The sequence below is a fragment of the Neovison vison genome, chromosome 11 (assembly GCF_020171115.1).
Source record: "Neovison vison isolate M4711 chromosome 11, ASM_NN_V1, whole genome shotgun sequence".
NCBI classification, from domain to species: domain Eukaryota; kingdom Metazoa; phylum Chordata; class Mammalia; order Carnivora; family Mustelidae; genus Neogale; species Neogale vison.
This window is the reverse complement of record NC_058101.1, coordinates 23565462-23591686: the sequence shown is the minus strand read 5'-3', so window position 1 is coordinate 23591686 and position 26225 is coordinate 23565462. Positions and strand designations below refer to the sequence as shown.

At 37.4% G+C, this 26225-nt stretch overlaps 1 protein-coding gene across 4 annotated transcripts in view; it reads left to right on the top strand.

Moving 5' to 3' along the window:
• The window catches only part of CEP135 (centrosomal protein 135), a 79861-nt gene extending 54063 nt beyond the window's left edge, over window positions 1–25798 (top strand). For 3 of the 4 annotated variants that reach the window (XM_044268191.1, XM_044268189.1, XM_044268190.1), the window contains 11 exons: window positions 7491–7606; window positions 7878–8032; window positions 8851–8906; window positions 9660–9828; window positions 10855–10965; window positions 11272–11457; window positions 15354–15563; window positions 16842–17044; window positions 18774–18878; window positions 21589–21701; window positions 24066–25798. In XM_044268191.1, the coding sequence (XP_044124126.1) occupies window positions 7491–7606; window positions 7878–8032; window positions 8851–8906; window positions 9660–9828; window positions 10855–10965; window positions 11272–11457; window positions 15354–15563; window positions 16842–17044; window positions 18774–18878; window positions 21589–21691 (1414 nt within the window). In that variant the 3' untranslated portion in view covers window positions 21692–21701; window positions 24066–25798. The remainder of the gene's footprint in view (window positions 1–7490; window positions 7607–7877; window positions 8033–8850; window positions 8907–9659; window positions 9829–10854; window positions 10966–11271; window positions 11458–15353; window positions 15564–16841; window positions 17045–18773; window positions 18879–21588; window positions 21702–24065) is intronic. The other variant, XM_044268193.1, reaches the window with a different exon arrangement.
• Window positions 25799–26225: the final 427 nt, after the last annotated feature.

The window sequence follows — 26225 nt, the reverse complement described above, 5'->3', positions numbered from 1 at the left end:
AATTAGGGTTACCATATTCAAATCATCATCGTTTTGTAGAAAGGTAAAGAAAAGCCAGTGCTGATCCTTTTCCAATCTCTGGCTCACCAAAACATGATACTTAATAGTAGCCAACCTATCTCAGTTAGTGGTGGGCCATAAACATAGACTCTTGGGAGACATCTGAAATAAAGAAGAGATCCCAGTCTGTTTGGCATAGTAGGAGAATCTTGAGCTCACCTCCTCATACAGACTCAGCAGACAAGAAAAAGACTAATAAAAGGCACCCAGATTGATAAGGAAGAAATACTATTTGCAGATGAAATAATGCTATATATAGAAAACCCCAAAGAAACCAAAAAACTATTAAAGAAATGAATTTAGTAATATTGCAGGATACAAAATATATAGAATTCTGTTGGGTTACTGTACACTAATACCAAACAAGCAGAGGTAATATTAAGAAAATAATTCCTTTTACGGTTGCATCAAAAAGAATAAAATACCTAGTAATAAATTTAACCAAGGAGATAAAGACCTATACTCTGAAAATTATAAGACTTTGAAGGAAATTGGATGACAGAATAAAGAGAAAGATACACTGTGTTCACAGATTTGAAGAATATTGTTAAAGTGTTCATACTTCCCAAATCAATGTACAGATTCAGTGCATTCTAATCAAATTACCACAAGCACTTTTTTACAGAAGTAGAATGAATAATCTTAAAATTTGTACAGAACCACAAAGCCCCCAAGTAGTTAAAGCAATTTTGAGAAAGAACAAAGCTGGTGGTATCATGCTAACATTTTTTTAAACTAGACTACAAAGCTTTAGTAATTAAAACAGTATGGTACTGGCACAAAAACACACATATCAATGGAACAGAATAAGAAAGCCTGGAAATAAATCCACACTTCTTTTTTTTTCCCCCTTAAGATTTTATTTGTGTATTTGACAGACAGAATCACAAGTAGGCAGAGAGGCTGACAGAGAGAGGGGGAAGCAGGCTCCCTGCTGAGCAGAGAGCCTGACGCGGGGCTTGATGCCAGGACCCTGAGATCATGACCCGAGCCAAAAGCAGAGAATTAACCAACTGAGCCACTCAGGTGTCCCTAAATCCACACTTCTATGGTCCATTAATCTATGGCAAAGGAGGTAGAATATATAATGGAGGAAAGATAGTCTCTTCAATAAATAGTGTCGGGGAAACTGAACCACTTTCCTATACCATATATGAAAAAATAAACTCAAAATGGATTAAAGACCTAAATGTAAGACCTGAAACCATAAAACTCTTAATAGCCAACCTATCTCAGTGGAAACTCTTGGATATTGGTGTTAGCAATATTTTGTTTGGATCTGTCTGAGACAAGGGCAATAAAAGCAAAAGTAAACAGTTGGAACTATATCAGACAAAAGCTTTTGCACAGTAAAGGAAACCATCAACAAATGAAAAGGCAGCCTACTGAATGGAAAAACATTTGCAAATCATATATCTCACAAGGGATTAGTTAGTATCTAAAGTATATTAATAACTCATACGACTGAACACCAAAAAAACAATTAAAAAATAGAGGACATGAATAGACATTTTTCCAAAGAAGGTATATAAGAAACAAATGAAAAGATACTTAACATCACTAATAATCAGGGAAAAGTAAATCAAAACCACAGTGAGATATCACCTCAGGCTAGTCAAAATGGCTAGAATCAAAAAGACAAAAAATATTGATGAGGATGTGGAGAAGAAAGCATTCTCATGCACTGTTTGGTAGGTATGTAAATTGGTGCAGCCACTGTGGAAAACAGTATGGTGGGTCCTCAAAAAATTAAAAATAAATACCGGGGCACCTGGGTGGCTCAGTGGTTAAGCCTCTGCCTTCGGCTCAGGTCATGATCTCAGGGTCCTGGGATTGAGCCCTGCATCGGGCTCTCTGCTTGGCGGGAGCCTGCTTCCCCCTCTCTCTCTCTCTGCTGCCTCTCTGACTTCTTGTGATCTCTGTAAAATAAATAAATAAAATCTTAAAAAAAAAAAATACCATATGATCCCAAAGGAAACTAAAGCACTAATTCAAAAAGATATATTCATTCTTATGTTTATTGCAACATTATTTACAATAACTAAGATAGGGAAGCAACCCAAGTGTCCATGGATAGATAAGTGGAAAGAAAATAGTTTAAAAAAAAAAAAGATATGATATATACATACACAATGGAATATTACCATGAAAAAGAATGAGATATTGTCATTTTGTGACAACATGGATGGGACCTAGTGGCTCTCATACAAAGTGACAAAAGGCCAACAGAGAAAGAGAAATAAGTCACAGGAATGTAAAGTACAACAGAGGGGATATAATCAGTAATATTGTACTAACTTTGGTGACAGGTGGTAACTAGACCTATTGTGGTCATTTTGTAATGTATAAAATGTCAAATCACAATGTTGTATACTTGGAACTGTTATAATATTGTGGATCAGGTAGAAAAAAAGCAGGGCGCCTGGGTGGTTCAGCTGATTTAAGTATCTGCGTTTGGCTCAGGTCATGATCCCAGGAGCCGGGGATCAAGCCTCATGTTGGACTCCTTGATCAACAGAAGGTCTGCTTCTCTGTCTCCCTCTACCTGACTTTCCCTCTGCTTGTATGCTCGCTCACTCTCGCTCTCTCTCCCTGTCAAACAAATAAAATCCTTTTTAAAAAAAAAAAAAAGGTTACAGTATTCAAAACAGTGTGGTAACTGGCATAAAGGTAGACATAGAGATGACCCAGTTGACTAGAACTGAAAGTCCGGAAATAAATTCATGTATCTCTGGCCAACTGATTTCAACAAGGGTGCCAGGAGCATTCAGTAGAGAAAGAATAGTTCATCGATAAATGGTGCTAAAATAGTTGGATATCCACATGCAAAAGAATGAAACTGGACCCCTGCCTCACAGTAATTATACTCAAAATGGATTAGTGACCTAAATAGAAGAGCCAAAACCATAAAACTCTTAGAAGAAAACATAGGAATAAATTTTTTTGACTTTGGGTTTGGCAATGGATTCTTAGATGGGACACCAATAAGAATGAGCAACAAAAGAAAAAGTAGGTAAATCAGACTTCCAACAAAATAAAAACTTTGTGCATCAAAGGACCTTACCAAAAAAGTAATAACTTGCAGAATGGGAGAAAATATTTTCAAATCTTATCTCTGATAAGGGTCTAGCATTCAGAATGTATAAAGAACTCTTTTTTTTAAAAGATTTTATTTATTTATTTGACAGAGAGAGATCACAAGTAGGCAGAGAGGCAGGCAGAGAGAGAGGAGGAAGCAGGCTCCCTGCCAAGCAGAGAGCCCGATGCGGGACTCGATCCCAGGACCCTGAGATCATGACCTGAGCCGAAGGCAGCGGCTTAACCCACTGAGCCACCCAGGCGCCCAGAATGTATAAAGAACTCTTATAACTGAACCAAAAAAGCCACAACTAGTCTTTTTTAAATGGGCAAATGACCTGGGGTGCCTGGGTAGCTCAGTCATTAGTTAATCATCTGCCTTCGGCTCAGGTCATGAGAACCCCACATCCTGCTCTCTGCTTGGTGGGGAGCTTGCTTCTCCCTCTCCCTCTGCCTGCTGCTCCCCCTACGTGTGCGCTGTCTCTCATACACACACTCTCTCTCTCTCTCTCTCTGTCAAATAAATAATTAATTTTAAAAAATAAAAATAAATGGACAAAGGGCTCAAATAGGCACGTCTCCAAAGAAGGTACGCAAATGACCAGCAAGCATATGAAAAGATGCTCTTTAGGAAAATCCAAATCAAAACCAGTGAGGTACCACTTCACATCCCCTAGCATAGCTATAAATGAGAAAGAAAATACAAGTGTTGGCAAGGATGTAGAGAAACTAGAACTGTCATATTGCTGGTGCAAATGTAAAATTGTTCAGCCGTTGTGGAAAAAATCTATCAGGTCTTCAAAAAGCTAAACACAGGCTCACCATATGACCCAGCAATTTTAGATATATACCTGAAAGAATTAAAAACAGACCAGTGTATGTACACACATGTTCATAGCAGCACTATTCACAAGAGCCAAAAGAAAGAAACAGCCCAAATGTCCGTTAACACATAGATAAACAAATTGTGGTATATACATACACTGCATCAGCCATAAAGAGAAAGGATATTCTGACACTTGCTACAGCATAGATTGACCCTGAACACATCAAACTATGTGCAGTAAGCCAAATACAAAACAACGAATATTGTATGATTTTACTTACGTGAGGTGTCTAGTGTAGTCCGATTCAGAGAGACAGGAAGTTGTTTAGAGGTTACCAGGGAATGGGAAGAGAGGAAGAGATTGAGTTATTGTTAACTGGGTACAGAGTTTATATTGGTGATAATGAAGAACTTTTGGACAGAGAGTAGTGATGGGTATACAGGATTGTGAATATTTAAATGCCACGGATGTACATTTACAGATGGTTAAATTGGTAAATATTACACAAATTTAAAAAAAAAAAAACCCAGGGATATCATTATTGTTTCTCTTTCCTCTAATACACCATTAAAAGTCCAAACTACCCCTGTTAGATGGAGCTTCTGCTCCATTTTATAACTTGAATACTTCTTATGAATAAGGACTCTTTAAGATGCTGTCTTTAAAATATGTTTCATCATGAAGGGAAGTAATTACTTTTGCCCCCTAACATGAAATTGTGTATACCTGTATGTGACCTCTATGTAATGTATAATGAAGGAATTTGAAGCTCAGTGAGATGGTCCTATCCAGCCACATGGCTGGTAAGTAGAGAACTAGAACTTCAGTATTAAGTTGTACTGCTTCACTGTCTTGTGTTAAGTCATCACTCCCTTTCCTGTGTTCATGACACTTACAAAGCTAAGGAATTGGTTCATTTCTCCTAACAATATAGTTCTCAAATTTTCCTTTCCAAATACCGTGATGAACAAATAATATGATAGTCACTCAACTATTTGTGCTTAGGAACTTTATACCTCAGTTCTTTCATTAAGCAGACTTTAAGATTTTATTCATTTATTTGACAGACAGAGATCTCAAGTAGACAGGCAGACAGAGAGAGAAGAGGAAGCAGACTCCCTGCTGAGCCGAGAGCCCAGGACCCTGGGATCACAACCTGAGCCAAAGGCAGAGGCTTAACCTATTGAGCCACACAGGTGCCCCAAGCAGACGTGTTTTTTTAGCAGTAATTCTATGAGAAAAGTTATTTCTAGGATTAGTTATAGAATCTCTATTGTTTCCTTCCAATCTACACTAGAGTATGAAAAAGTAAAGCTATTTTTAAGACTCACCATGGGCCTACTTTGTGTTCAATCAAGATGTTAGCCTGCCTTCCTGTATCAATCCCACTTTTATTAGGAATTAACCTTCCTTATGAACCTTAAATGTGAAGAAATCGTCACATTTCTACTTAGGACTTCAAAGACGGCCAACCACTTGGTGTCTTTCATAGGACTCTGGGCCATTCCATTTTTGAACAGACATTTCCCCTTCCAGATAGAAGATATTGGTCAACCTGAATTCTTCGTAGAAGGCAATGTCATGTGGTAGAATAATGTTGATATCAGGTTGGCCTACCTGGACTTACTTCTTTGCTTTAATAGCTTTGTCACCTTGGACAAGTTATTAGTTATTTGTGTCTATAAAATGTGGATGATATTTCTAATTATGGAATTGCTCTAGGAATGAAAGAGCTAATGTTTTTAAAGTATCAATACAATCAATATTGGCTTTCTTTCTCTGCTGCCTGTGTTTATAACACTCAGTGCAATAGCTACAGCTTTCAGGAACAGCTGAAGTACAGTGCAGTCACCTGGTCCTCACAGTTAATTTTTTGCAATAAAATTGCTTGGACCGGGGGTTCCTGGGTGGCTCAGTGGGTTGAGCCTCTGCCTTTGGCTCGGGTCATGATCTCAGGGTCCTGGGATTGAGGCCTGCATCGGGCTCTCTGCTTATCAGGGAGCCTGCTTTTCCGTCTCTCTCTGCCTGCCTCTCTGCCTACTTGTGATCTCCGTCTGTCAAATAAATAAATAAAATCTTTTTAAAAAATAAAATAAAATTGCTTGAACCTAGAGTCCTTTTGACTTGGTTTTGTTTGACTGTGCAACCCTGAAGAAGACAGTCTCAGTTCAACCTTCCTCCCTGCCTCTGGGCCATTATTCACTTGCTGTCAGCGCAGTCAGAGTCATGTCTTTGGTCTTTTCAGAATATCTTGGTATTGCCAATGAAGTTTCATTTCTATCCAGATGTCCCATCTTACTTATGGCTTCAGAAATCCAAAACTCCTGCCCATTAAGCACTTCTAAACTGAGCCACCCTTGGTAGTTACTTGCCTGTCTTATCCTCTAAAAAGGAGCATGTGGGAGTTCCCAATAAATAGCCTGAGGTGAGAACCACTTCTTTCCCTCTGGGCAGGGTTGAGAACTCAAGGTCAGGGTTAAAAACATCGCAGAACTAGATGACAGGAGAGCAGAGTCTTATAACTTCTGAAAAATAATCTCAATGATGAGTAAGTCATTCCTCTGAAATTGTCTGTATTTCTGTAATATTCTTTTTTTTGTTCCCTGAAATCACTTTACTTTTAAATATTCATTGCACTGCAATAATGTCCACTTTGCCTGTTAACTGTGACCTCTAGTTGACTACCCACCAAAAAGTCAAAATAGAAAATAAAATTAAAAGCTCACATGTCGGGGCACCTGGGTGGCTCAGTGGGTTAAGCCGCTGCCTTCGGCTCAGGTCATGATCTCAGGGTCCTGGGATCGAGTCCCACATCGGGCTCTCTGCTCAGCAGGGAGCCTGCTTCCTCCTCTCTCTCTCTGCCTGCCTCTCTGCCTACTTGTGATCTCTCTCTGTCAAATAAATAAATAAAATCTTTTAAAAGAAAAAAAAAACTCACATGTCAGGATTTATGGATAATCCTTGGAAGTTCCTGGAAATACTGTAAAAATGACTATACCTTTGCCTCCACTGTTAAAAATAGATTTTATAAGGGAAGTGCTAATATTAGGAAACTGAAGAGGACTTTAAAACTACCAAGAAACCTCTAGAAATACAATTAATTTGATTTATAGACTATATTATTTTTAGGAAGTGGAACCATTTTGGAGAAGAATGGTGGACAGCAAAAAATAATCATTAGTATAATACCATTGATTAAACTGGAAGAGCTTTAAAATAAGAAATGAACTTCAAAAATAAGAATATACTTTAAGATCTCTCATTTTTAAAAAAAATTATTTCTGGGGCACCTGGGTGTCTCAGTTGGTTAAAGCCTCTGCCTTCAGCTCAGGTCATGGTCCCAGGGTCCTGGGATTGAGCCCTGCATTGGGCTTTCTACTCAGCAGGAAGCCTGCTTCCCCTCTCTCTCTGCCTCCCTCTCTGCCTACTTGTGATCTCTGTCTGTCAAATAAATAAAAATCTTAAAAAAAAAAAGTTATTTCTGCCAGAGATAATGCTATTTGTTTTTGTCCACTGGTTCTTTAGGATGGTAAATGAGCAGCTACAGCGGTCACTTGATGATTGTCAGCACCGGCTCTCCAAGAAAAGAGGTGAACTTGAATCAGCCCAATCACAAATTAACATACTGGAGGAAAAAATAGGTAAAGGTTTTTAAATTTTGTCTTTTTTTTTTTTTTTTTAAGATTTTATTTATTTGACAGGGAGTACAAGCAGACAGAGCTGCAGGCAGCAGGAGAAGCAGACGACCCACTGAGCAGGGAGCCTGATGCAGGGGTTCAATCCCAGGACCTTGGGATCATGACCTGAGCCAAAGGCTGATGCTTAACCAACTGAGCCACCCAGATGCCCCTAAGTTTAGCTATTGCTAAACCTAATTTACTTTGTCTAACAAACATTTCTCTCTATTCATAGGTAAACTACACCTTCAGATGACTTCGCAGAATGAAGAAGCTCATGTAATGAAAAAGACCATTGGTGTTATTGACAAAGAAAAAGACTTTCTTCAGGAGACTGTAGATGAGAAGACAGAAAAGATTGCAAACTTGCAAGAAAACTTGGTTAATAAAGTATGTGACTGTTAAATACCTTTATCTGGCATCTCAACAGAAACAATTTCATTCTCTCAAATACACAGTTCTTACCTACCATGTACAAGTTCCTAAGACCCAGAGCCATAGCTACTAATAGGCTTAAATTTTATTTAATGCCAATAATTTGGATCTGCAAAAATTCTATTTATAGGGACACCCAGGTGGCTCAGTCAGTTAAGCATTGGACTCTTGATTTTGGGTTAGGTCATGATCTCAGTGTTGTGAGATTGAGCCCTGTGTCGGGCTCCACACTGGTTATGGACCCTGCTTGATACTGTTTTTCTCCCTCTGCCCCTGCTCCCCGGCTCTCTGGGTGCATGCACTTTCTCTCTCAAAAAAATTTCTATTTATAGGGGTGCCTGGGTGGCTCAGTGGCTTAAAGCCTCTGCCTTCAGCTCAGGTTGTGATCCCAGGGCCCTGGGATCTAACCCCATGTCCAGCTCTCTGCTCACCAGGGAGCCTGCTTCCCCATCTCTCTCTCTCTGTCTGCCTCTCTGCCCACTTGTGATCTCTGTCTGCCAAATAAATAAATAAATAAATCTTTAAAAAAAAAAATCCTATCTATAGAATGTAATTTTATCAAATATGATTATAGCAAACTCAAGAAAACAATTGAGGTTCTTCGAGTGGGTAGAAACATGCCAATATGTGAAGTACAGTTGGGACATAGAAATATTTACTTTGAAGCTTCCGTTTATAGCATAATTTACATAAATGTAATAATTTATATAAATTCAAGTAAAGACATTTTTATATGAGTATTTTAGAATCCTATATTTTCATAATTTCTGTAGGAAAAAGCTATTGCTCAGATGAAGAAGACAGTCTCAGAGTATGAATCTTCTATGAAGTAAGTAATCAATGAAATGGCATCCTGCTTTTTTTAGAAATTTTCAGTAAGTGCAGCTTTTGTCTTTAAGTAGCAGTTTGACGATAGGAAAATTTCCTTGTTCAGTTTTGCCAGTGACAGCATCTAAGTCTGTTACGTGAACATGCCATCCTCTTGGACTTTCTCCCTTCCTCTATCATCAGCATCTCAACAGTCAATGTCTGATTCATTATTCTTTTCTGTACCTATTTGTTCTTTATTTCTACTATACTTACTCTGTTCAGACCCTCATCATTAAAAGTTTTTTACTTTAGTAGCCAGTCTGGAATTTATTCTACATCAAAACCTATCTTGAACAGTTACAGAATTTACATTTTATGTGTCATCTCTACTTAAGGCAAAAGTCACTAATGATTATTTTATATACCTTACACATTACATAGTAGTGGGGACTTAAATATTAGATAATATTTGCCAATTCACTCTATTTTGTTTTGCTCCTAACATTTGAAAGCCTTCTGTTTAAAAAGAAAAAAAAGGAAAGTCCTCTATTTTACTTGACTTTGGGATTATAAATTTATTTTATGACTATTTCTAAATAATGATTGGTAGGGATCTAAAATATCTGCTTTACCTAATCTATCAGTGTCTTAATGCAGTATAGTTTCTTGTATTCTTAGTATACTTCATTCAGAGTACAATAGTTTTCTTTTAAATGATTTACAGTTTTCCAAAAAGCTTTCTTTATTATTTCCACATCCCTCATGTTAACAGCCAGCTAAAGGAAACGTTGACTAATCGGGACCGAGAAATAAGCAGCCTCCGGCGCCAGCTTGATGCAGCTCACAAAGAACTCGATGAGGTTGGAAAATCTAAAGAAATATCTTTTAAGGAAAACAGAAGATTACAAGATGATCTGACTACAATGGCAAGAGAAAACCAGGTATAGCACAGTGCATAAACTTTGATAGTTCTACCGCATATTCATTCTGTGCTAAATTTTAAAGCTCTAAATGTTTTTTCAAATTTAATGATATAGGGGTGCCTGGGTGGCTCGGTGGTTAAGCGTCTGCCTTCGGCTTCTGTCATGCTCCATACCCGTTCCCTGCTCAGGGGGATGCCTGCTTCTCCCTCTCCTGCTTTTCCGTCTCCCACTCCTATTGCTTGTGTTCTCTCGCTGTCTTTTACTCTGTCAAATAAATAAATAAAATCTTCGATTAAATAAGTAAATAAATAAATGAAATAAAATTTAATGATATAAATATCAGCAACATAAATAAATCTTTGAGGAGAATGGAACTTATGAGAGTATTTAAAAATGTGGTTTAGAATGCTGCTGTGTATCACAGGGTGTCTAACTGATGCAGCTTTTGGTCTTTGTTACTAGGAATCCTAAAGCTGAGAGCGTGGTATTATCTGTGGCAGAAACCATTGTCAGCCTCACTCCAGCATCACTCTCACGGCAAAGTGCTACGTTTTAAAGACCCATGATAAATTTTAATTTTTCACACTTCCTGCCAGCAACTTAGAGATATACCTATAAGTAAATTAATGAATATTTTAGAATGACAGATACTGAAAAGTATTGGTTTTGTTTGTGCTGGTTTATTAAAGGATTATACCAAGAAGATGAATAATTTTCCTATTTTAAATATTTTAAAAATTACTTTTAGTATTCAGTATACAGCATATTGCCTATATATGAATTTTTTAAAATGTCAATCCGTGAGCATAGCTAGCTCCATAATATAAATGCCAGATACATGATCAAGCCTACTATAGGAGATGGATGGTAATATTTGGTTAAAAAATCGAGGTCAGGAAAAAAATCAAAATAACTCTTAGAAACTGTTTTCCTTTTTCCTACTCTTATTCCCCAAATTCTAAAGGAGCTATTTGAATATAAATAGAACTCATTAGGTGCCACATTCATTGTAGATTTATCTGTCTTCAATTTTCTGATTTATAGGAAATCTCACTGGAATTGGAAGCAGCAGTGCAAGAAAAAGAGGAAATGAAGAGTAGAGTTCATAATTACATAACTGAAGTGTCACGATGGGAGAGCTTAATGGCTGCTAAGGTGAAAAAAACATTTAGGTTGGATTAAGACTGATATCTAAAAAATATTTCCATGTGTATTTATTCTGTCTCCTCGTTTATATATTTATTTTTTCTGTCTCCTCTCTTAGATATTAAGATATGAGAGTGGAGACCTTGCCTACTGTATTTTTCTATTTCCCCACAGATCTTAACATAGTGTACTGTTTAATAGTGTACGCTTCCTAATTAAAATAAAAATCCCAATGTCTGTATATGTTTATGATATGAGTATTCCAGTGGGTGACAATTACTAATTTAGAAATCACTTAATTGTGCTTAAAACCAGGAAAAAGAAAATCAAGATTTGTTAGATAGATTCCAGATGCTTCATAACCGAGCTGAAGACTGGGAGGTCAAAGCCCATCAAGCTGAGGGAGAAAGCAGCTCAGTTCGACTGGAACTTCTTTCTATTGACACAGAGAGGAGACACCTTCGAGAAAGGGTGGAGCTATTAGAAAAAGAAATTCAGGAGGTAATATATTCATTTATCTTGTGATGACACTATTTAGTAAAACAATAACGTTCGAAGATACTTTAATGAAGTGAAATTTAAGCATTGATTAAGTTCAATATAATCTTTTATCAGTTCTGATCATGTGTGTAGGAGCCCCATTACTTTTTTTTAAATTGTAGTAAAATATGCATAACATCAAATTTACCATCTTAACCGGCTTTAGGAGTACAGTTCTTTGGCAATTAGTACATTCACATTGTTAGGCAACTGTCATGACCATCTCCAGAACTTTTTCATCTTCCCTGCCTGAAACTCTGTACCCGTTAAGCTCTAACTCCCCATTCCTCACGCCCCACCTCTGCCCCACCCCCACTCTGCCCTCCCTCCCCATCTCAGCCCCTGGCAAGCATCCTCCTTTCTTTCTCTATGAATCTGACTACTCTTGGTACCTCATATAAGTGGAATCATACAATATATGTCGTTCTGCGACTGGCTTATTTCACTTAGGCTTAAGGTTCAGTTAACCTCAAGGTTCCCGTATGTTGTAGCATGTATCCAAATTTCATTTCTTTTTAAGGTTGAATAATATGCTATTGTGTATATACCTCACATTTTCTTTATCCATTCATCTGTCATTGGACGTTTCATTTGTTTTCCTCTGTGGTCGCCAGGAATAATACTGCTGTGAACGTGAATGTACAGTGAAGTAAAGTAAAGTAAAAGTTCATGCTTTCAGTTCTTTAGGATATCCCTGGCAGTCAAATTGCTGAATCATGGTAATTTTTATGTTTGATTTTTTTTCAGGAATTGCCATACTTTTTTCCTTAAGGAAAACTATAACAAACATAAAAATATGAAAGTGGCTTTAGAATTTGGTAATGGATATAGGCCAAAGGACTTTTGAGGTGCTTGATCAGAAAAGCCCAGATTGCTTTGAAAAACTTGTTGGTAGAAAGATTCATGTTAGAGAGGATTCTAGTAAGGGCTCAGAAAAAAGAAAGACAAGCTATTGACAAAACTTCTGTTATTTACAAAATACATAAATTTTCAAGAACAGAATTTTTCCAGAAATCTTAATGTTTCTTCTAGTGAGGTCATAGATGAGATCATGTTATTGGACACTGAAAGAAAGGTGATCCTTGTTATAAAATGGCAGAGAACTTGGCTTAATTAATTATGGTCTACTCTTGGGAGGAAAGTAGAACTTTTCTTTTAGATTTTTTTTTTTTTTGAGAGAGCACAAGCAGGGGAGAAGCAGATATACACATTGTATATATATGTGTGTACACTAACACACGCACACAATGAAATATTACTCAGCCATAAAAAAGAACGAATCTTTTCATTTTTGCTGTTTACAACAACATGGTTGGATCTAAAGGGTATAATGCTAAGCAAAATGAGAAAGAAAAATACCATATGATTTCACTCAAATGTGGAATTTAAAAAATAAACAAATGAACAAAGAAAAAGAGACAAACCAAGAAGCAGACTCTTAACTCTAGAGAACAAACTGATGGTCACCAGAGGGGAGGTGGGGGGGTGGGCTGTGAAACTGGTGAAGGGGATTTAGAGTACACTTACCATGATGAACACTGAGTGATATACAGAAGTGTTGGGTTACTATATTGTACATCTGAAACTAATAAAACACTGAATGTTAAGTATACTAGAATTAAAATTCGGGGGAAAAGGAACCAGGTCTTGATGACTTGGAAAATTCTTAGCCTATCTAGACAGTGTGCTCTGGAGACAGGACCAAGTGTGGCTCCACAGTCTGTTTGTGAACAGATTAGGTAGGTGACTCATGTAGCCAGTCAGTCATCTCAGTAGAAATACTGCCAGCTTGTACTGACAGGGACAGAAACAAGGTGAAATGAAGGAAGGCTATTGAACATCTGGGATCCTACCAGCAGAAAATAGGCTGGTACAGTTACTTAGCTACAAATGTGTTCTCCCTAGAGAAAAATGAAGAATGTCTCTGGAGGCAGCTCAGGACCAGCCTGGCTGCCAAGAGCAGCTCAAGGCCGGCGGTGCTGCGATTGTCACCCCAGGCGCAGGGCATGTTACCTCCTTGGTTCCAGAGTGCAGGGCCGCTGACCCTGAGGGCCAAGAGGGTGGGGCTCTAGCTGAGGGTCAAAAAGGTGGGGCCACTCTAGCAGGCCCAGAAGACAGACCACTGGGCACAGATAATTATTCTTAGGCCTTAAAACCAAATGGAATTTTCCTTGCTTGGTTGCAGACTTACTTTGGACTAGTAACCTTTTCATTCCTTCTATTTTCTCCCATTCAGGGTGGGCATGTCTAGTCTCTGTTTCGCTATTGTCTTTGGAAGCAAGTAACTTGTTTACTAGTGTCACAGATCTCAGGAGGGAGAGTAGTTTGGCGCCTGGTTGGACCATACCCAGAGTCTTACCCATATCTGATTTAGATGATGCTTAAATGAGACTTTGGACTTAGAGTTGATGCTGGAGTGTTGGGATGGAGTGAATGTATTTTGTACAAAGGAAGAACAAGAATTTGGGGGAGATAAAGGGTGGATAGAATTAGGGGCCTTAAGTTATTTTGAAATCCTATACCCCAGCACCTGTGAATGTGACCTTATTTGGAAATAGGGTTTTTGCAAGTATGATCAAGGTAAGATGAGATCATACTGGACTAGTAGGGCAGGCCATAATCCAGTGACTGGTGTCCTTTGTAAGAGAAATCCGGAGCAGAAGATAGAAGGGAAAACACCAGATGAAGACAGAGGCAGAGACTGGAGCGAAGTGTCCACAAGGCAAGAACACTGAGGACTGCTGGCGGCCACCAGCAGTTGGGAGGGAGACATGGAGTAGATTCTCTCTCAGAACCTGCAGAAGCAGCCAGCTCTGCTAATGGCTAGATTTCAGACTTGTATCCTTCCAAATTGTGACAAGAAATTTCTGTTGTTTTAAACCACCCAGTAATTTACAGTGATTGGTTACAACAGGGCTAGGAACTACCCTGTCTGAGTTTTTCTATTAAGAATATAATAACTGAAGGAAAGCTTTTCAACCTTCAGAAAAATGCTCAGAAGAAACTATTCTTTAATATTTTTGTTCTATGTCATTGTTCATGTTTTTATGTGGTATATAAAACTGACTTTTACATATTTATATTTCATTTTGGGGAACTTTGATTTTAAATTCATTAACTTGGAAAATCCAAATATTTACTTTTCTCCAATCACTGGAATTTATTAAATCTTCACAGCACAGTTAGATTTTTAATGTCAGTTTCTTTTCTTAGTAGCTGTTAAAATAATTTTATTTTTTAAGTATGGAATTCTTATTAAAATCTAGAGTAGAGTTTATATCAATTTGTATTTATCACTCAATTTAAATTGAGAAATTTAAAATGTGGACTATTCTAAAAAAAAGATCTATATCAGTATTTCAAACTTTATAATTTCAGTTATTAAAATCTTATAAAATTGTGTATTACTATTAGGTTAAATTAAATTTAAATACAACTCAGGTATTTCGTTTTAAGGCAAACTCCATTTTGAAATTTAAAATTTAAAGACATCTGAGAAGTGAGAAGTATATATGTTACTTTTTCTTGTAAGGGTGTTGTAACAATTTATAAAGATAAAATTTAACCTAACTTCAAAGATCCCTCTTGTTCACCCTAAAACAAAAATTTTCATCTTTGCATCTTCCAAATATATACATGAGGTACTCAGGTACTGTGATTAATAAGTACATACAATTCATTTGGTTAAGCATTAAATAGGCCATCTTTAAATAGCAGACAGCTTCCTGAGCGAATGTTAAAATATGCAAAAATTGGCTCTTATGTTTCCATAAAGGGGGGTCTCGGCTGCTCAGACTCAAGCCTTTAAAATTATTGGGTTATTTTAACTTTTTACCAGTTTCTTTTTCTACTTTCAGCACATAAATGCACACCATGCTTATGAATCTCAGATCTCATCAATGGCCAAAGCCATGTCCAGATTAGAAGAAGAGCTGAGACGTCAGGAAGATGCCAAAGCAGCAGTGTTGAATGACTTGTCGTCTCTCCGAGAACTTTGCATTAAGCTTGATTCAGGCAAAGACATTATGACCCAACAACTGAATTCCAAAAGCCTGGAGTTAGAGAGGGTAAGAACTTAGAAGATACTGTTTTGTAGCACATTATTTTATTGAGCCCTCCTCTCACTTTTACTTCATCAGGCACTGCCCAATATATTTGTTCCCCTTAAAGGAGTTACATTTGTCTACGGGATTCTGACAACTAGATTCTTTGCCAGGATTTTTCTGGCAAACATGGTGATGAATTTAGGTGCTCTCCATTTTGGAGTAGATGGGTGTTTAGGAAAACAGAAATCTTCTTATTACAGAATAGGAGTATAGCTGGGGCGCCGGGGTGGCTCAGTGGGTTAAAGCCTCTGCCTTCGGCTCAGGTCATGATCCCAGGGTCCTGGGATAGAGCCCCACATCAGGCTCTCTGCTCAGCAGGGGGCCTGCTTCCTCCTCTCTCTCTGCCTGCCTCTCTGCCTACTTGTGTTCTCTCTCTGTCAAATAAATAAATAAAATCTTTAAAAAAAAAAAAAAAAAGAATAGGAGTATATCCCAGTACATTTCTTCTCTCTGTTTGAAGGTAAGATTTAAATGAAGGATTAAGCAATTTATTGCTTCCTAAATGGAGTTGTTTTCTCTGATAAAAATCCCAAGACATTTAGGGGTGTCTGGGTGGGCTCAGTTGGTTAAGTGACTGTCTTCAGCTCAAGTCATGATCTCCGAGTCCTGGAACTGAGCCCTCAAGTTAGGTGTTTGCTTCTTCCTCTTCCTTTGCCCCCACCTCCTCCTACACGCAAGTGTGTGCGTTCTCTCTCTCTCTCTCAAATAACTAAATAAGATCTTTTATTTATTTAAGTATTTAAGGTATTTAAGTCTTACTTAATTTTAAAAGTTTTGTTAGCTGGAATTTCCCATTCTCAAACTGAGGCAATACTTTAAACAACCCAGCGTGTTTCCGATTTTCATAAATTTAGTAGTATCTTTATTTTCGGATACTGAGAAGCTCCAATGCTGACTCAACTGTGTAATCAGAGTATATATAATAAATCAGAAGGGCTTCCTTGCTGATAAGATTGGCCACATTTTAGGATTTTTATGTTAATGACCCTCTCTTGACAAGGTAGTATGAGTAAAAACTATTTGAGGCCTGGAGTAGGTCTTGTAGCAAATAAGCCCTTACTGAAAATTGCAAAAATTATCTTGAAAATAAGATGATTTTCTTACACTGAAAAAAAAAGTGATTCAAAATCTTTAAGTGGTACCCAAAATAAACAACTGATGGGTGTATAGCTTTGCAAATAATTTTTCAGAATAAGCCTAAAATTGTACTGAAGTAGTCTTCATTTGTTTTCCATGTAGGTTTTGGCGGAATTAGAAAATGTGAAATCAGAAGCAGAACTATTAAAAAAACAACTGTCAAGTGAGAGACATACAATTAAAAACCTTGAATCATTGTTGGCTACAAATAGAGATAAGGAATTTCATTCTCATTTAACATCCCACGAGAAGGATACAGAAATTCAGCTGCTTAAAGAGAAGTTAACCCTTTCAGAAAGCAAATTGTAAGTGGCATAAATCAACCTATATAAAGAAAACAGCTTGTCAAAAATAATTTTTCAGTTTTTGGTGGGAGAGGGGGATGGGAGCATGTAAGGCAGTATAAAACCAAAATATCTTCCTTACATGATGGCTGCTTTAGGGAATTCAGGGGTTTAGTTCAGGAGAAACACTGTGTTTGGAAATGTCGATTTGTCTTTCTTCACCAGAGATGGTACCCATGGAAGGGAATGAATGAACTCTAGAAAAATTTCTAAATTTGAGGCACAAAGAGGAGTCAGTTAAAGGAGAAAGCATTGCAAGATGGGGAGAACCATCTGTGTGTCTCTTGCTGTGGACTAGGAAAAGATTTCAAAAAGGCTGTGTGTTACTACCTTTTTGGAGATTGATGATAGTGTCTTTTAGATGGTCAGGTTTGGACATGCTTGATGGAAGAGGGGAAGAAACCAGAGTGGATAGTACAAGTAGAATAGTTTTAAAAGGAGTTAGAAGTATTTTCGCTTTCGGGGCACCTGAGTGGCTCAGTCAGTTAAGTGTGGCTCAGGTCATGATCCCAGGGTCCTGGGAGTGAGTCCCATGTCAGGCTCTCTCTTCAGCCAGGACCCTGCTTCTCCCTCTGCCGGCTGCTCTGCCTGCTTGTGCTAGAAGTCAAATAAATAAATAAAATCTTCTTTTAAAAAAGGAAAAGAGGGGCGCCTGGGTGGCTTAGTGGGTTAAAGCCTCTGCCTTCAGCTCAGGTCATGGTCTCAGGGTCCTGGGATCGAGCCCCACATCGAGCTCTCTGCTCAGCAGGGAGCTTGCTTCCTCCTCTCTCTCTCTCTGCCTGCCTCTCTGCCTACATGTGATTTCTGTCTGTCAAATAAATGAATAAAACCTTTAAAAAAAAAAAGAAAAGAAAAAACTTATTTATCTTTCTGAGGCAGGAGTCTAGAAAGAGTCAACAAAGATGCTTTACATCTTGATGCTGTAATTCATGTCTTGTTCAAATTTGTATTTCCACCATTGCTGCAGTGCCCAGCACATACTGGAAGCTCAGTTTAAATGTTTGTTAAAGGGGCGCCTGGGTGGCTCAGTGGGTTAAGCCGCTGCCTTCGGCTCAGGTCATGATCTCAGGGTCCTGGGATCGAGTCCCGCGTCGGGCTCTCTGCTCTGCGGGGAGCCTGCTTCCTCCTCTCCCTCTCTCTGCCTGCCTGTCTGCCTGCTTGTGATCTCTGTCTGTCAGGTAAATAAATAAAATCTTTAATAAATAAATAAATGTTTGTTAAAGGGGCCCCTGGGTGGCTCAGTCATTAAGCATCTGTCTTTGGCTCAAGTCATGATCCCAGGGTCCTGGATCAAGCCCCGCATCGAGCCCCACATCGAGCCCCGCATTGAGCCCTGCATCGGGCTCCCTGCTCAGTGGGAAGCCTGCTTCTCCCTCTCCCACTCCCCCTGCTTGTGTCTCTCTTGCTGCGTCTCTGTCAAATAAATAAAATCTTTTTCTAAAAAAAAAGTTTATTAAATAAATAAGATGAATGAATGAATAAAAAGGAAAACTTAGTAATAGAAGCTCCTGAAGGCAAAGTAAAACTTACTAAGTTGAGAAAATTTGTGTTAAAAAATTTGTTCTTTTCTTTTTTTGTCCTTAAGTATCACCTCTTTTGTATTTATTAATAACAAAAAAATCCATAGCACATGACTAAAAAACAACACATTTGTTATTTATATCTTTGATTTTTAAAATTTGTTTTTAAGAACTAGTCAAGGCCGGGAAAACACCATGCTTCGGGCTAAAGTGACACAATTACAAACTGATCATGATGCTCTGAAAAGGCAGATTTCAACTGAAAGATACGAACGGTAAGAAAAAATTCTTAGCGCTGAGCAGTGTTTTTATTTATTCCCTGTCCTATTTCAAAAAGGATTTAATATGGCTTAAAAATAGACAACTTCCTTTTAGCATTCATACAAAAATAAATTTCTTCTGCTATTTATTCCTAGAAAGTCATCGTGTTGGGCGCCTGAGTGGCTCAGTGGGTTAAGCCGCTGCCTTCGGCTCAGGTCATGATCTCAGAGTCCTGGGATCGAGTCCCACAATCGGGCTCTCTGCTCAGCAGGGAGCCTGCTTCCCTCTCTCACTCTCTGCCTGCCTCTCCATCTACTTGTGATTTCTCTCTGTCAAATAAATAAATAAATAATCTTTAAAAAAAAAAAAAGAAAGAAAGTCATCGTGTTGTGGCAGATAATATCCTTACGGTAAATAAAGTAGCAAGTATTGTCTCAATGTTTTCTATAGGATTTCTCAGGGCAAAGTTAGGGCATTATTTGAAAGAGTACAGATAGGGAATCAGCAAGCTAGTAAAGATTCTACAAGAACCCAGACAATATCATCCCATAGGAATCTCTAAATATAGGTCATCACAAGAGTGATGATGATCATAAGAACAATGGATAAGGGATGCCTGGGTGGTTTAGTCCATTTAGTGTCTGCCTTCAGCTCAGGTCATGATCCCAGGGTCCTGGGATTGACCCCCACCATGGGCTCTTTGCTCAGCAGGGAGTCAGCTTGTTGCTCTGCCTGCTGCTCCCCCTGCTTGTGTTCTCTCTCTCGCTCTCTGACAAAAAAGTAAATAAAATCTTTAAAAAAAAAAAATTGATAAATATGTGCTGGATACCATATACCAATAATCTATTATTATGCCTATATTAGAGGATAATATAAATGGTGGAGCCAAAACTACAATCAAGGTAGATCTTGTACACCTGAAACTAACATAGGTATGCTAATTGTACTTGAATTTAAAAAAAAAAAAAAACAAATTTAATGGGGCGCCTAGTTGGCTCTGTCAGTTAAGCATCTGACTCTTGTTCTCAGCTCAGATCTTGATCTCAATGTTATGAGTTCAAGCCCTGCACTGGGCTCCATACTGGGCGTGGAGACTACTTTAAATTAATTAATTAACTGTAAGGAAAGGCAGATCCAATTTTATATCCCATGCTCTTATATACAATATATTCCCTATAGCTTAGTAATTTTCATACTCACTTATATTTCAGTTCATTTGCTTTGTTACATTGAAAACTTGAATCCCCAAATGTTACAAGGAGAAATGACACCTGCTTTCACAGCTAAAATCAAAATCTAATTTGCGAATCACTTGTCAAGTTACCTTTCTTCTGTTATTCTTTCTTGCTATGTTAATACCATAGACATCAACATTCCTGAGATTTCTTTCTCAAATAGTTGGTTATATTGCTTATCAGGTCAATTTTTTGAGTTCTTTTATTATCCATTGGCATCAGAACTTTGAGTGAGGTACTCTTTGGAGTATAGACAAAATTTGCTAGGAAATCAATATTTATGATTTCAAAGAGAAATGAAGCCTGAGAAATGAAGAAATGCATCAGTGTCATAAAAGCAGGGTTACTAATTTCTTATAATTGGTAAGAGGTAGTCTTTTTTTTTTTTAAGGTTTTTTAAATTTATTTATTTGACAGAGAGAGATCACAAGTAGGCAGAGAGGCAGGCAGAGAGAGAGAGGGGAGGAGGAAGCAGGCTCCCCACTGAGAAGAGAGCCCGACTCGGGGGCTCGATCCCAGGACCCTGGGATCATGACCTGAGCTGAAGGCAGAGGCTTTAACCCACTGAGCCACCCAGGCACCCCATGATGTAGTTTCTTAATGTGCTAAACTGCACATGCATGATGATTTCCATTTCCTAATGATGATTTAAATTCTCTTAAAATCAAGGGCCTAAATCAAGCCCTCTTTTGCCTAGGGTTATAAGACCCCAGTTGCCCCTAGTCCTCAAAGAAACCTTGGCTGGCATGACCATGTCTCTTTTTCCTTACCATCCAACTAGATTATACATTTGTACACCACCCCAAGGAGCACTTTTGGTTCTTGGGGGAGGAGAGAGTGGGACAAAAAAACTTTAGGTATTACAATGATTTATAGCCCTGTAAGGGGACTCAGTACATAAATAGTATATGTACATGTTAAAATTTCATGGGGAGAGGTAGAGAATTTGGGGGGAGGGAATATCTTAAAAAGTTTCTTTAGGGGGTTAATAATGAAAAAATTTTTGTGAAACACCCAACTAGGTAGAAATCCTGGATACTGAAGATATCTGATAAGGCAGAAAGTCTAGGCCAGAGATTGAATAGTGCACAAAAGAGGTAGCCACACAGTTACCATGCTTTGTGGGGCTGAGTTGGACTCTAGCATAACAGAGAAAATGGTGATTTCACTTCTGACATTTGGGAGTTGTTAGGAAGGAGGAGCTAGGTTTATGTGCAAGAGGAGGTGGGAAAGGACGGGCGGAGAGAGGAGGGAACCAGCCAACTTTGAAAACCTCTATTCAGTGAGGCTTTGTCTCTTACGGTACATATTACTGTAATTGAAATCTTTTATTCACTACTTAAAGATTATATAAGGATGCAGGATTTAAATTTAACAGAAATACTCATTAATTATTTGAGAAGTTATTTAGTCACCTGGTAACAACAACAGCAGCTTATATTTGTATTCCACTTTCTGGTATAATCTCTTACTTGTTCTTTACTGACAGAGAACGCGCAATCCAGGAGATGCGTCGCCATGGTCTTCCCACGCCACCCCTTTGTTCTACTTTAAAGTCTCCTTTACATTCTCCTGAACATATAAACTGTTAATTATCAGAAGGTATGTATGTAACACCAAGGAGAGGCAAAACTAATCTGTAGTTATGAACATTCAGGAAGTAGTTTTCAGCTTCGGGGAAGGGGAAATTGCCTGTAGCGGTGGTCAGTGGAACTTTGTGAAGTAATAAAATGTTCTGTGTTTTGGTGATGGTTACGTGCGTATATATGATTGTAAAAATTCAGTAACCTGAACAGGAGCAGTTCATGGATTTTATTGTATGTAAATTATACCTCATTTTAAAAAAAGAAGACATTCACAATAGAAAACTAAATAACAGTATGAGATATCACATGGTAATATTGGATGAAGTGCCAAATTCAAGGTACAGATAATAGGTGGTAAAAATTGTAGACGAAGATGTACAAATAGGAATGCACATGACGGGGTGCCTGGGTGGCTCAGTGGATTAAGCCTCTGCCTTTGGCTCAGGTCATGATCTCAGAGTCCCGGGATCAAGCCCCACACCCAGCTGTCTGCTCAGCGGGGAGCCTGCTTCCCCCTCTCTCTCTGCCTGCCTCTCTGCCTACTTATAATCTCTCTGTGTATCAAATAAATAAATAAAATCTTAAAAAAATAAGAATAAAGTTTAAAGAAAAAGAAGAATGCACGTGGCACAGTAGCCTCAATCTGACAGGATTGACAGGTTGTTGGGAAGTGATGAGGGAAGAAGGCATGGAAGGTAGAGTGGGGCATACAGGGCATATTGAATGTGAGGCAAAATTAGAGATTGTCTGTAGTCTTGGTTCTGTGAGTCAGGGGGAGCCATTGACGGTCCTTCTGTGTATTGGATGAATACAGGGAGGGATTAAGATGAAAAACTGTTTGGGGCGCCTAGGTGGCTCAGTGGGTTAAGCGGCTGCCTTCAGCACAGTTTTAATCCTACAACCCAGAGAAATTAGCAATTAACATTTTGGTATATACTTCTTATATTCGATGTATTACAAATAAACACACACATTCATAGACATACAATTCTAATAGAGCTCTTACTTGAAATAGTTTTTTTTTTTTTCCAATTTATTTATTTTCAGAAAAACAGTATTCATTATTTTTTCACCACACCCAGTGCTCCATGCAAGCTGTGCCCTCTATAATACTGACCACCTGGTACCCCAACCTCCCACCCCCCTGCCACTTCAAACCCCTCAGATTGTTTTTCAAAGTCCATAGTCTCTCATGGTTCACCTCCCCCTTCCAATTTACCCAAAAGCACATACCCTCCCCAATGTCCATAAGCCTACACCCCTTCTCCCAACCCCCCCTCCCCCCAGCAACCCACAGTTTGTTTCGTGAGATTAAGAGTCACTTATGGTTTGTCTTTGAAATAGTTTTTATCCTGTTTTTTGTTTTGTTTTGTTCTTTGGGGTTTTTCCCCTTAATAAATTGTTGAGAGCATCTACTCTTATCATAAAAAGTATTTTCAAAAATGCCATTTAAAATCATCTAACGGGGGGGCGCCTGGGTGGCTCAGTGGGTTAAGCCGCTGCCTTCGGCTCAGGTCATGATCTCAGGGTCCTGGGATCGAGTCCCACATCGGGCTCTCTGCTCAGCAGGGAGGCTGCTTCCCTCCCTCTCTCTCTCTGCCTGCCTCTCCATCTACTTATGATTTCTCTCTGTCAAATAAATAAATAAAATCTTTAAAAAAAAAAAAAAATCATCTAACAGGGGCCTGGGATCAAGCCCTGCATTGGGCTTCTTGCTCAGCGGGAAGCCTGCTTCTCCTCTCCCACTCCCCCTGCTTGTGTTCCCTCTCTCTCTGTTCTCTGTGTTTCTCTGGCAAATAAGTAAATAAATAAAATCTTTAAATAAAATAAGATCAGATCATCTCACAGTCCATCACATGGCTATTCCATGATTTACTTAGGTTACTTTCTCAGTGTTTCCATTATGGAATTTTTCATATTTTTGTGTGTGTGTTTTAATTGGGAGGGTGATTAGATAGCATGTAAGGTTAAAATACTTGAAAAAATATTTGACTACCTATAATATGCTTTTTAAGACTCAGACAACACATTGTACAGTACTTGTATATTAACCTAACTGTCATATTATTCCTTGTTTTGAGTGATTTTTCTCAATTAACATGCTATGTTAATTGAGACATGCTATGTTTCTTTTCATTCTGTATTATTCATTTAGTCCTCATATACTTTGATGTACTCTGGTGGTTTGAGGGGAATGTCTTTTTGAAGTATAGAACAGTACTTCTGAGGTATTAATTAAAGCTTGATTATGGGCAAAGGCTTTATTAGAGACTACAATTTCAGTTAAAAGTGAAAACAATCTCAGTTTTCTTTAAATGTTCTAAGTAATTTTGTTTGTTATTTTTCTCTTAACTCACCTTTCCTGTCCCCTCTTTTTCAGATGATGGCTACAGATGAGTTACCTATATGGATTTTTTAAAGGACAGAACAGTAATGAAATATTTTAAATACTTGTTCCTGAAAATCATGAACATTGACACAAATTCTACCTCTGTCAACTTTTATTTAAATCAGTGAATATTTATGTAAAAATTTTGGTTTAAAAGAGCCATATCTATGTGTATATTTTTATATATGTGACAGAACAAAACATTAATAGTGCTAACTAATGTTCTATCTGTATTTATACTATTCCTGACTTAAATTACTCCTCAAAGTGTGTTGTTTATACTGTGAATATAATGTATTGTTCACATTATACTTTAATAATCTTTTTCATAATGAGCCATGATATGTATATGTAAATATTCTTACTGTACTTATTTTCAAAGTTTTTAGTTTTCATGCCTGTGTTTATAAACCGTATCTTTAATGCATTCACAGAGGATTATCAACTTTGATGCTGTGCTTTCTCACTTTTTTCTTCTAAATGTAAAATTATTCACCAGTTTTTTGTTGTCATCAAGGGTAATATATTCAGGTCTATTCTTACAGTAGCAGAGGTCTTGATAAAATAATGATCACCATATATAATTTGTTACTGCTAACTAGAAAAACTGATAGAAAAGATACATTTGTATATTACATACAATGTAATATTGTGGTTATCACATGGTTTTCGTATAACAAGTTCTATCAGAATCAAACAAAAAGCTGCATTCAGAATTTTGTAAGACAAAATATAGAACAGAAATTTGAGACATTTTTTGGTAAATAAAAGTCCTCCTTGTATTAATTGAAAATCTCAGAGTATAGAAGTATATGGAGTAAATACAGTATTTTGTTAAAATGCCAATATACATTCAGTAATAGCAGTTATTTGCTTCTAAACCTATGTGTTTTAATTTATGAGTCTTGCAGAATAGTAGTAAACACTGAACTGTGGCATGTTAAATAGAAAACAACTTTTTGCAATTAATTTTCAAAGTTGTAATTTTAAGGACTTTAGATATAAACATACATCAATAGAAGAACAGAAGTACAAAATAGAATATCAGATACAAAAACTAATCGTGTTTGAACCATACACATTTGAAGAAAATTCTGTTCTCTGTGGATTTCATTATGATTGAAAAAGAACTTAAGAACTAACATAGGAAAGTCGAAGAGCAGTTATTTGTGATATGTTTTGTTTTCTCTCGTGGTTTACTGCAGTGGAGTTTGTGTGTGTGTGTTTGTGTGTACCTAGGGGTGGGCACTGTTGTTTTTCCAAAACGAATATGCCTTATATGTCTGGGTTATGCCCTTTGCAATAATCCACTGTGTATTGGGTATGATGTGGTTTACTTTTCTACCATCTTTGTAATTGTATGTATTCTGCCTCCTTTGTGTGAATTCATGTATTATATAGAAAAATACAAGAGAAATGGGACTATTTGCAATGTCATGTGGAAAATCTTTTAATAAATATATGTAAATAAAAAATATCTGTCCCCACCTTTTCCCCCCAAGCAACAGCAAGACATATTGTGTTAGTATTTTATTTTTAATGTTTTCTATAATTTAAAAATGTATAGCTTTAATTGTTATTTTCTTAACCATGTTACTACAATTTTTCTAAATTAGTTTTATCCTATAATACCAAATGTTCTGACCTTTTATAGATGTTTTTGTTTTAAGTAATTTTAAATTATGCTTGATATAGATTTTCCAATAAACTTTCCAGTCAATTTATTTTCTCTTTCTTACAAATAGTTATTTCTTAAATTTTAGCAATATTCTTAATTCTAAAGTTAAGTACAATTAATTCAAATGAAATTTTATCATGATAGGGTATGGGGAAATTGCAGTGCTTATGTGCCAGATTTTTTTTTGACTTTGATTTATTTCTAGGTAGTTCAAATATAAGAAATGAAATCAAAGTTTGTTTGAAATCCATCTACAAAATGATTAAACAGGCTCTCCCCAGTTTTTAGAAGATTTGAGCACCTGACTTACTGTCGTTCTACCGTTAATTCGATCATCAGTCTTTTTTATGTCAGTATCTTCTTAGAACAGTGGTGACTCACCAGGCCTGCACATTAGAGTTACCTGGAAAAAAATTTTTTTTAAAGATTTTATTTATTTATTTGACAGAGAGAAATCATAAGTAGGCAGAGAG